A 12,199-nucleotide genomic window follows, 5' to 3' on the forward strand; every position below is an offset into this window, starting at 1 on the left:
CAAGACAATCCTGTGTCAGGCAGTGCTAAGAGCCAAAGGAGGACGCCCACTTCATGCGATATGTGGCTTCAATGTGTATCTTATCTACATACTTATGATGTGGTGTATTTACCTAAGTTGTACAGTATATGGTGTCTTATCCAAAGGAACAGCTCAAGTTTTGGGGTAGGGCAATATTGCCATTGAAACAGCTCTATCATATTTGGCTACTGGCCAAAAAAAAAAAGAAAACATTCCCAACATTTAACATTTCACCCTTGGAAAAACTCTGCAGATCCCTAATAGCTAAGCTTAATGAGACTTTTGGGATTGTAGACAGCAAACAAACAGCAACATGGAAACATTTACAATAAACAAAATCAAAAAGGCAAAGATAAGACAAATAGAAATGGACAGAGATAAGGCTGGAGCCAAATGCCATTTACATGTGGACACTGGCGATCATAACCGTCACAAATGTTGTGAAATAGCTCCAAATGGCAAAGGAATCACTGAGAGTCAGTCACTAACGATGCCATTGTGCTGGGACTTAGATGTAAAATACACATTTTAATACACTGTACAAAATAACTTTGCAACAACTGGGTAAATGCAGTACTAGTTGTTCATCAACAGCTAAAAAGGCAACTTTTACAATTGCAAAACTTGATCCAGTAATAATGATCTCTGTTTATAGCCGGTGGGGAATTTACAGGGCTCTTCTCCAAGTGACCTTCATTCCCCAGAATTGAACTAATGATTGTCTTTATGTTTGATAGTTGTTAATAGACAATGTTTGGTTGCAGGTAAAAGACGCACAGACTCCAGAATGTGATCTGGGAGTCTGAGCTTCCAGGTGTCGGCAGCACTTCTGGCTTTCCATGGATGGACTTGGTTGATGAAGAGAGTATTCACAGGCCTTTCCTGTGTGGTCCTCGGATGGTCTCTGGTTCATCTGTAAACCATTTCTTTTCTGAGAAATACAAGATCATATGAAGACGTCAGATGGTTAATAAACAGATAACAAAAAATATACAGTAAGGCATATACTGTACAGTATGTCATCCATAATATAGTATGTTGCTTCATACCATCCTACAGAAATGTTTTCTCAATAGCAAAATTGTGCTGTTGCTCTTTCCTTCCAAGTGTTTTAAATGGTCCTAATTACAGTATTTGTAATTAACTTTGTTTGTTCAACATTGCTTAATAAAATTTTAGCCGTTCTTACAGTTCAGTTTCATAATCCTTCCTTTCCACCTCTTTGGAAACGCAGGGAGGACACGGCCCCCCCTGGAGTCCCTTCAGGACTTTTGTGTGGTCCAGGAACCAGCAGTGCCCAGGATTTGATCATGAGGTCTGCACGCCTTGCGACTTACGCTCATCGTCTTACCCAGTGCACCACTGAGGAACCCTTCACGTCAGGAGGTGTTTTGGGCGCGCTTTTAAAGCTACACTTTCAGAGTTGGATCTAAAATTGCTAGAATTATCCTATATTTGAACACACAACCTGATATTCCCACAGCAGTCTCTTAACTCTCTGAGCCACTTGTCTGGTTAGGTTTTCAAATGTTCGAGGTTGTATTTACTGTTTGCTTCACAACAAGATGTTAAAAATATCTAAAGGTTTCTAGGACTTGAACCAACAACCTGGCATTTGTATAGCAGCTTCTTAACCCTCTGAGCCACTGTTCTGGTTGAGTTTCTCATCTTCAAGCTTGTATTTAATGTTTGTTTCACAACAAGGCCTTAAAAGTTTTTAGGTCTTGAACTCCCAAACTCTATCATTCTTATGCAGCATTTTAATTCTCTTTCTCTGTTGCTCTGGTTAGGCTTTGACATGTTCAAGGCTATATTTAAAGTTTGGTTGAAAACGGTGCCTTTTAAAATTATAGAGCTTTTCAGGACTTGATCCAACAACCTGACATTTGCACAGCAGCGTCTTAACCCTGTGGGCCACCGTTCTGCCTAGCTATTTTTGTTCTAGCTTTTATTTACTATTTGTTTCACAGCAAGGCCTTAAAAATCTAAAGCGTTTCAGGACTTGAACCAACAACTTTGCATCACATGAGCAGCTTTGCAACTCTCTGCGCCACTGCTCTGTTCACTTATACAGATGTTTGAGGTTGTATAAAAAAGAAAAAGTGCAATATGATGCATAGTAAGGGGCTTGAACCTGTGACCTTACCGATGAGAGGCACAGAAAACATGTTCTGAACCCCACTAATGGAAAAGGTGGTGAAGCGTTTCTAGTGAAAAGAAGAATTCTAGTTGACAGAAACTTCTGCCATAATATAGTATGTTGTCCAAAATTTGCCATAGTCATGAGAAATACAGTATGTGATAGTAGTATGTCATCCACAATATTGCATAATAGTGTGTTATTAGAAATATGTCATTGAGTCCTTAAGCAATGTAGACAATTCATTGCAAAAGTGGCGTGTCATGAATGAATGTAACACAAACACATCAAAACACACTGACAGCAGCCACTGTTCATGAACAAACAATACAGAGTCAGAGCTTAGAGCGACATTTACTTTTGTTTGTCTCGCGAGTCTCTGCTCTTGGTGCGGTTGGCGCGGTTGGCAGACGGGATAGAGTGGACGGACGAGCTCTTTTTACTGGAGGAATGGGATGAATGGGAGGAGTGGGAGAGGCTTGTTCGGGACTGGCCAGCGTTGTGGTCGAACTGCATCAGGCAGAAGATCAGGTCCGAGGGCACCAGCTCGAATGCGTACGGGGGATTGGTTATGACGTACCTAGAGGAGAGAAGCAGCAGATGTTGGACACGCTATGAATACACTTGAATACACATCCACGTGCAACAAGGCCTTCACTCACCGTTTGGTACATTGGCTTTGTGTGTTTAGATGTGCATCTCGTAACCGATAGATGCCGAAACACAGCATGTTGTAGGTTTTCAGGGCTTTACAGAACAGATCGCCGTAACAACCACCATCCTGCACGACAGGGTTCAAAGCACAACGGTACAAAATGTTAGGTAAAATCAGAACTCTCCCTATTAACAGCGGAGTTCATGTGCTACAGTCTGCACAGAAAGAACAGAAGAACAGCGTGAGCTGCAGCAGACGACGCAACTCCAGGGAAGCAGTTTCATCATAACATGCAACTGTTGTGTGTTTGCACTTCTTGAACGTTCCTGTTTGGCTGCTCTTTCTATAATATGGGTCACTACAGTAGCGTCAATTATAAACTTTGTAAATATACTGACTTAGCAGAACAAAGAGACAAAATTCTTAGCACATGGACCATAAAATGAATCAGCTCAATTACCTTCAAATAGGTCTCAGAGTTCCCTGATTCCTACTGACTCTGAGTCCCAACCTGTCCTGCTCGACTCGCTCCCATCACTGAAGTCAGCTCCCAAGACACAAGCGGACAAAGATGTGTGGCCCTCAGGTGACAAGAGCGGTCACTTACCCCGAGGTCGGCAAAGGGCCCGTCGTACAGAGCCAGCTGTGCCACGCGACACCTGTCCCTGTTCGCCAGGGTCTGCGGCGTGCTGTAGCCGCCGCGCAGCGCGTTCTCCTCCGCGAGCAGCCCCTCCAGCTCCGGCGTGGCCCCGCCTGTTACCAGCGTCCGGATCAAGGTGAGGATATTGTCGTTGAAGTATGTCTGAAGGGATGAAGTTAGAGGGGGGGAGAATCCTTAAACAAACACCACCGAAGTAAGTCACGGGTGGATCTTCTCAGGGAGCCAGACAGGCCGAGCGGCGCTGCCCGACCCGGCTCTGTCGCATCACATCGCTCTGCACACCCAGTGAGCAGACAAGAGAATCCAATTACTGCAGGTTACATTCACTCCCATCAGAGGATTCACATCCACATTCATTAAATACAACTGTTTATCTGTTTTTTTATCAGCCATACAAACACCACATAATACATGAAGTTGGATAAATGTAGCTTTACTTTTTAATTCCGAACCACTTTATTTATTTCACCCTGGTCAAACGTCTGGCCTTTTCAGTGCACTGCGGTCTCACGTCTCCCCCTGCTTGTACAGCAATGTGACATCTCCCTCGGCTGCCGACAGCACTATTGACTCAGATGACGGATGAGGCCTGTCCATTAGGTAGCATTACCTTTGTCTACACTGGAGCGCACTTGAAGGCAGCTTTGTTCTAACCTCACTCAAACTGAAAGGCAGACAAATGAAGCCATCATACCTTGTTCAGTCAAGTTCAGTCTTGTCATCTAGTGCTTTAACAGATGCGGGGAGTGAATATGTTATACTATTCTCATACCAAAATGCATTTCTTTGGAGTTTTAATATTGCTCTCAGATATTGTAAATCAATAACATCTATATTTACAATAAATAAGAGCCAAATGGACTCTGACTTACAGCGCTCATTAAGGAATCCAGCACACTGACTGCAAAGGCCGTCCCACAGGCAAAGGGCTGAGTGAGGTACAACTCCGTGTCTGGGTCGTCGTCGTCGTCTTGGTCCAGAAATTGAACGTTTGAATCGTTAACTGTTGAAATAAAAATGTAAACATCTTCAAATTTGTCCTTTTCTCTCGCAAACAAAACCTGGAGCTAATGACGGTTTTCATCACGTGCAAGTGCTTAAGCTGTGCATTAGCCAGGTAACTGAAGGAGGACACAGACGCACAGTGGTCAGCAGCTGCAGATATGGACTGCATTAGAAATACGACTCAACAATTTCTAGTTTGACTTCTTTAGATCCGAATTAGACAAAAACAGTCGCTCAGTTTGAAGCAGCAGAAACAGTCTGGCCTTTGTGTTTGGCCTCTTGGCCAACTGGCCTCCGCCACATTCCATATCTGTGATGTTCATGCACACTCATGACACCATGCATATTGTCAAAGCCCCAGGCTTAAGTGCAAAGTCCTCCTTAGGTCAATATCAGTAGCACCAATATGCCATTATTTGTCTGGCAAATCCAAGACAGAACTTCCAATTACTCGTACTTGCATGTCAAAACAAATGAACGTTTCTCATTGCCCCAGAACCTTCTTTGAAGATGTCTTTGAGCATAAAAACACATGCAGTAGCTGGAAGAAAGTAATGATGTAAAATTTAGTTGGAGGACCGCTACGTCTGCGAGGACAGAAATAAATGTCAGTCATATCGGCAGGACGGAGATGAAAGAAGGGCACAGGCCAGAGAATGTGATCCGACAGAAGATGCTATGAAAACAGCCACAAGGACTTCTGAGGGATCAAAGGCCTTGTAATTCTTAGAAAAATAAAAGGGAAAATTTTTGCTTTGAGATAAGGGGCCAAAACAAGACAGGCAATTTCATCCAGAACCAAGGGTAAAATGTGCTCAAAGTGGTGCCATGGGAATGGACGGAGTCTCTTGTGCAGCGAGAGAAATCAAAAGAAAGCTGATATGGAGGCAGCGGCAGTTACAACACTGCAGAACAGGACAGAGGCGCTTCTTACCCAGCTCAGTTATCATTTGTATGCTGGTCCCACTGCTTTTATCCTGACTGAATGAAATCACAGGCAGTTTTTTGCCTGGCTTTGCTAATGGCTCTAGACAAGTGTTGGGGAGAAACTGGTTACTGGTGCGCATCAGCAAGGGACAACAAACATAAAAACTCCACTTTTAGTACTGTTAATTAAGCAGCACAACTTTAAAAACAGTGGCAGATCGTGGGTCGGACCCAAACGCCGAGCAGCAAGCGTACCGAGTTCTGTGATGATGGGGATGTTTGCTCCGGTGGTGACGGAGGTCTGCCGCACCAGTCCGTGAACTGGGCTGTTTTCAGGGGAAGATCTATCCATTCCTGGCGGCGTGAAGCCTAAAAGGACGCACAACATGCGTGTTAATAAAATATCCCATATTTCATCCGCGGCTACAGGCGACGCATCAGCAGAATTAATCCTGGTACTGGGGCTTCTGTACCCGATCCACTCTCAAAAAGATGCTGAGTGTGATGTTACCATGTTTTCGACAAGGCCCAATATTAGTCTATATATAATACATGTGACACGCTGCTCATTTTGTTTCCTTTAGATCGCGTGTGCAAGGAGACGGAAACCTTTTACCCACACAAACACAGGAGCGTGTCCGGGACGGGGCGGCGAAATAGAAAATAAGTGATGCAAGATTGAATTCAAATTGACTTGACATTCCTTGCTTTCCTCAGACTGACATGTAAGCACATTAAATCAGTGATGCTGTATGTATTATACATAGGCTGTGTTTTGACATCCGTCACTTACTGCTGACTACAGAAAACGTGAGGTCATACATGTATTAGTGGAAGAATGAAATTGGCAGGGTTTCTCCCCCTCTCTCCGTAGGTCAAAAGGTTTCTAAAAGCATTCATCTCACTCCCTAAGAATGACCATTATTGAAAGCCCTCTCAAGCAAACTAAGTGCCTCCATGGCTGCTTTGCTGTAATATGATGCAATATTCATCAATTTAATGCATTCAATGATGACAGTATTACCAGATAATAAAACAAATGGAATGGTTCCAGTGTTGTCCTCGTCAACAATTACATTTTTGAAGGAACCAGTTGTTACAGTAACCTGAGGAGCAGTCAGTGGGGCTCACTGTCAAACGCTGTGACACCAGGTCGGGCCAGACGGCGCCGAGCGAGGGACTGTCCCTCCCGGGCAGTGCACTGAACTATGATAGGGCGCTGCTTACCTTGGGAATTAGCCTGCAAGACCCCAATGCTGTCGTCAAAGTGCATGGACTTGATGTTGAGCGACGCCAAGATGCATTCTTTGTCCTGCAGTGACGCATCGTCGATATTGTTCTGATTGGCTGACAGGATGACACACATGTCGCAGAGGTTGATGTTGACAGCCCTCAGATCTGCCCGGCTCAGCGGCGTGCCCTTTGAGAGGACGTGAAGGGGAGACGCGGTTATTTCACCTACGGCACGTGAGGAGTACTCCTTAAATGGAATCTTTTGATCATTACAGTAGGTTAATATCCCATTTCGGCAGGACTCACGGGCAGGATGGAGATTTTGGGAAAATTGTGAAGCGTCTCCCACTCCCGCTTCAGATACTCGAGCGAGCCGACGAACACGATGTGCTTCAGCTCGTGGTAGTGGAAGTTGCTGGCTCTCAGAGGCATCACGAAGTTCCGCAGGCCGATCAGCGCCGACTTCACGTCTCCGAAGATGCACACGACCACGTGGCCGCTCAGAACCGTCATGGCCGCCTCGCTCCGGGTCTGAAAGTGTTCATGGTGTTAGCAATTCGGCTCGTTTCACCGTGTTTAACGTCTGGCGCTGTTTTTCTGACACGTCGCATCTGTCACCAGGCGCAAATGATGTGACGCCGAGTAAAAGAGCACCACCCACCAATGTGACCCTCTCGATGTCTTTGGACAGGCACCAGTGGAACATCCCGGTGGAGTCGTACTTCTTCACGTTCTCGTCCATGCTCTCGATCTGCTCGTTCCCGGGGATGAGCAGGGGGTCATGTCTAATCAGGCGAAAAGGCGGGGGGGAGGGAGTGAAAGAGCAGCACCGCACGCCGCAGCTCAGCATTCGATGAAGCAGCCTGACATTTGAGTCGTTCACAGGTGATTTTCATCCAGTTTAACATAATAAGCAATAATGGGGCAAATCACAAAGATGGAAACATTAAGAGCTAGTCGATTTTAACACAAAGAAATTTGAATTGTCAGAATCTTTCCACCACAGACCATCAAAATATTTAGGTTTCACCAAATAAATCAGTCCGAGCCTAAATTTGCTGGCTTTCTTCTTCTCTCTGCTCATTCCTGTCAAAGACTATCTGCAGATGTGCCAGCAGAACTGCCATGTCATCAAGCAGAGTGACATCGGCGGCGGCAGCCAGGCAGAAGGAGATGGCAGCAACACACTGCGTTGACTGGCATGAGCACGGAGATGCAATTACGCCCCCTTTACCGCACACCGCTCCCGACGTCGTGGGCTGCGTGGTAAAAGCTTTAACAGGCCACACTTTAAATATTTCAGCAATTTGCCCAATCAGATTTGCTTTCCAAAGTGAGCGCTATTAATGTTTAAACGGGACATCAGAACTACATGGGCTAATTTCGCTGAGCGCAGTGGTGGGGTTTCATCTTAACCCAACACTGACCACGGCAGTGATCTCCAGACATAAGAACTCGCGGCTGAACATCACCCTACGTCACATATCATTACAGCTCCGATATCAAGATACCACATCCTCCTCGGACCACAAACTATGACTCCTGGATGTAGCCTCAGCTTTAAAATACTGATGCAGTCCAAATCAATTTAAAGTGTGTCACCATCTGCAGCACCACATCCTTTGATCCGTCTGTCTCTGTCCCAGTATATGAGAAAAGAGTTAGCGCCTCATCTACAGCTGCAGGACCGACTCCCAGGTTTCCCAGTCACCAAAACAGCTTAGGTGAGTCTAAAAAGTCTAAATCGTCACATTAAGCCAAGCCACCGCACCTGGGAGCCGTGCAACACATTTCCCTTCGCGCTAAATCGATTGTCAGATCACAGCGGAGCATTCGTGTTCAGGAACCTTCTGTCTCGGCCCTTTAAACGCTCCCCGTCTTCTCCCCACAACAGGAGCATCGTCTTTAATCCATAGCAGCCCCTTTAAAAGAATGCTACCTTAAGTAACACATTAAGTATGCATGAAAGTGTCAGCTACAACTACCGCTCCCGTTGGCTCCGGGAGAGCGAAGCCAAATAAGCGCGCCTCTGGGCTTATACACCCCCAGGCAAGACCTGGATGTCCTTTCAAGAATGAAAGCAGTTGGAGATGTCTTTTCTGCCACTTTCCAGCTCAGACACTAATCTGTCACAGCTGTTTTAATATGGAATGGCGAAGTGTGCGCACATTAAATTCTGAGGGTGAAGGCACATAAATAACTTAAACTTCAACTTAAATGTTCAACGCAGAGGAAGAAGTCCCCTAGTGGAGCTAAAGTCGACATCTCCAACATGTGATTGGTTATTTAATCATAGTCAGGACGCGTACACAGCTTTCCAGACCTCAAATTCATATTTAATGTCTTTTATTTTGTTTGCAGCCATCTCCACACTTCAGGACTGCAGCCGACCATGTTTGGTAGTTTTGTTTGATAAATGCTGTTGATTCCCTCCTAAGATCACTAAGCTATTAATTAAACCCCTAATAAGAGTGGGCGCATTTAGTGGTTTTACGCCTCGGCTGAATATTTCATCAGGAGTCCGAGCGGAGCCGCTGTCGCTTCAGTTCGCCCTCGCGGAGATGACTGGTGAGGCAGAGCCCTGCCAGGATAGCTATCGCTCACTGTCAGCCATGACGGCCTGTCACTACCCTGCACTGCCAATTGCCTCCGCGGCAGACGTGACGCGGACGTCACGGCGGCGTCCGCGTGACCGAACGCGCCGCGACGTCCCACAATTAGACGCGCCGCGCGACCCACGGAGGAGCCCGCGGAAGCGGCGTTGATTTCGGCGAAGCTGCTGTTGCATCCGCGGCCGATGCCCCCCCACCCCCCCTCCGCCCCCACGAGGTGTCATTTTCTCTGCGCACGTTCACAATGAGCCGCGCCATAATTCCCCGTCTTGCGTCTTAAGGTGACGCGCTTGACAAGGCTTCACGCATCATGGCCGCAAAACATAAGGCCAGGTGTCTTGTCGAGGAGCGTAATGACACTTGAGAGAGACATAAAGTAGATGCTAGACATGCATATTAGCTAGCTTCTCCGTTTCAGCGGCGCTGCTCTGGTTTAGTCTCGGAACCCCTGCCCATCATGCATACTGACAAAGGTTTGTGCTTCCAAACCCACAGCCGTTCTGCGGATCATTACTTATTTACAACGGCCTTGAGGCCGCAGGTCCTGTAAAAACACATTCGATACAGTACACACCCAGATGTTTTTTTTTTTTGTTGCATTGAAGTATCCCTTAGGCTACCGCAGCGAATCCCTCGCCAGCGTGTGGGCAGCAGACACTCCGCATTAAAGAACACATCCACCTGCTAGCATGGCGCGGCGCAGCTAGCATGGCGGGAGGACGGGCCGCTACGACCTGACGGCTACGGCGTTCAAAAAGCCTGCTCCTGTTGCCCCAGAGTCCGGAAAATCACCTGCAGCGATTTCACTTTGACAACACTTTGAAGCAATTCAAACAAGGGCAGACGCCCACGTGAACAAACAGAGGCCACAGATCAAAGGAAAACTCAATTCTTCTTCTCTTAGACAGAGCGCTATATATTTTTTATAGCTGCTGCATATCACTAGTCTGTACTGCATTCTGACTATATAGACATTTACGTTTTTAGCTTGTCTTATCGCCTGTCACCTTTAATTCCCTTTTATCTGATTAATTCTACTTTGTAGAAGTTGCACATGGTCCCTGTTGCCTTCCTTCCTTTCTTTCTTCCTTCCTTCCTTAATGACAGCGATGATGACTATTATCCCTGTAATGGCCTCTTGTTGAATAATAGCGTTATCTCCAGTCAAAATCAATAAGCGCTGCTTTAATTTTACAGGACAAGATAAAAGCAAGGTGGCGTTTGAATTCACTTTCATTGTGATGATACATATCATCTGTGGCCTTATGTGCTGAAGGAGCTCAGAGGGATCCGACAATAGATGGATAGCCCTGGGCTATCCAGCCTTTGGAGCTCTCTGACTGCCTGGTGCTGTCATTACCGCTAGGCCTGTGTGAGAGCTGTAGGCTGTGGGTGTTACACGGACCCTGGGGCATAGAGGCCCAGAGATAATAACGCTTCTTTAAGGTGTCCTCTGCAATAGAAACTGATGTAGACGCATTTATTCATTTTTTCCTACATTAAATGCTTCGGCTGCGTCCTACCTCGTTATCTTGGGCGAGGAGTTCGGAGAGTTCCTCATGCCCCCGTTTCGCTGCTTCTTTTTGGGCGACAGTGCGGACTGTTGGTCCTCTTCGACTGCAACAAAGGGCAACGGGCATGAGGTGGGGAAGTACGAGGCCGCCGCACAAGTCACGCCGATTAATGAGACGACACGGCACAGTGTGAGGTCAGTGAATTCAAAGAGATAACACAGTTACAGAGACAGTGGACAGTGAGGTTGAGTGGAGGGGAGACAAAACAGCTGTTCACACGGAGACACCAGCACTTCATGTATGACAATGCAAACATGCGTTGGTCAGTTATTCCCCACTAATCTACAGAATCTAATCCTATAATAGTTGACTTCTCTTCCTGCTAATCGCTCCCTAAATAAGCCCCTGTGCCAATAGTGACTCCAGCTTGGACTGCTAGACATCCTCGGCTCCTGTAATTAGGCTGCTCCCTGCTGGAGTGATTTATGGACACCTGAGATGCCCCCCGGTCATTGTTTTTATGATATATACTTTACTACACGCTACAGAGGCCTCCTTCCTATCAAACGAATCACAGGCTTCAGCCCCGAGTAAAGTAACGAGACAAATATTTTCACAAGCACAGCTGAAGTCAATGGGAAGAAGCTTGACTATCAGTAAATGATGGCTCAAGCTGTCAACTTGATTTTTGTGTGAAGAAAGAAAATCTAAAATCATTAGAATTATTAAAGTCTCAGAAACCATGCTCCTTTACAGACGAACACCAGAGTTCGAGCAGTGCTAGGAGGTCTGAGAGTGACACCCTAATGGAGGACGTTGAAGTGGAGACGGACGCTCCAACACGCTGGCCCTTCACATCTTCGCGTGGCCTGTTCAATATTTAATGTTTCACAGCTGACAGCTGCACACACTGGGTCATTAGTAAGGAATGCCACACATGCAAGCACTCCAGCCTGGCGAGCACATGCTCTGGTGGTGCTGTTGTTGAATGCAGGCCTGCCAAACACACCGGGGGGGAGTGGGGAGTGGTTTGGGGGGGGCGACCCTTACAGCGCCTGTGACTGACTGTGGGGTGGTATCTGTATTTCACGGGCAGGCTACGAGCCCGCTGGAGCCCGCTGCCTCCCAAAGACGCCCGGCCCGGGTCCCCGGGGCCCATGAGGCTCCACCTCGGAGCGGGGGGACAGGCACGGGGGAACAGGCTTCCCGCGCGGTTGTTCACCAGCGGGACCGGCGCGGCTCTACGCGGCCCCGCGGCCGAGCTGTGGCTCAGATTAGCGGACTTGCATTGATAGGATGACGGGTGGATGAGAGGGGCGTCACAATCAGCACCTGCACATTCATTGAATAAATAAAAAGTAAGCTTGTTTATGAATTGAGATTAATTAAGGTGGAGGCAGAAACGCCAGAGATCTATTTCAAAACATCCAA

General features: G+C 46.7%; 1 protein-coding gene across 9 annotated transcripts in view; it reads right to left on the reverse strand.

Annotated features, from left to right (window-relative positions):
- Positions 1–793: 793 nt before the first annotated feature.
- The window catches only part of LOC114845677 (calcium-activated potassium channel subunit alpha-1), a 47,404-nt gene continuing 35,998 nt past the window's right edge, over positions 794–12,199 (reverse strand). For 4 of the 9 annotated variants that reach the window (XM_055504279.1, XM_029133995.3, XM_055504278.1 and 1 more), the window contains 10 exons: positions 10,778–10,871; positions 7,304–7,427; positions 6,949–7,173; positions 6,637–6,829; positions 5,665–5,778; positions 4,350–4,480; positions 3,424–3,618; positions 2,824–2,942; positions 2,520–2,741; positions 813–952 (listed from right to left, as the gene is read on the reverse strand). In XM_055504279.1, coding sequence (XP_055360254.1) covers positions 931–952; positions 2,520–2,741; positions 2,824–2,942; positions 3,424–3,618; positions 4,350–4,480; positions 5,665–5,778; positions 6,637–6,829; positions 6,949–7,173; positions 7,304–7,427; positions 10,778–10,871 — 1,439 coding nt within the window. In that variant the 3' untranslated portion in view covers positions 813–930. Of the gene's footprint in view, positions 953–2,519; positions 2,742–2,823; positions 2,943–3,423; positions 3,619–4,349; positions 4,481–5,416; positions 5,510–5,664; positions 5,779–6,636; positions 6,830–6,948; positions 7,174–7,303; positions 7,428–10,777; positions 10,872–12,199 lie in introns of all 9 variants that reach the window. The other 5 variants (XM_055504276.1, XM_055504277.1, XM_029133991.3 and 2 more) reach the window with 2 other exon arrangements.

Source organism: Betta splendens, chromosome 19 (assembly GCF_900634795.4).
Source record: "Betta splendens chromosome 19, fBetSpl5.4, whole genome shotgun sequence".
Lineage (NCBI taxonomy): Eukaryota > Metazoa > Chordata > Actinopteri > Anabantiformes > Osphronemidae > Betta > Betta splendens.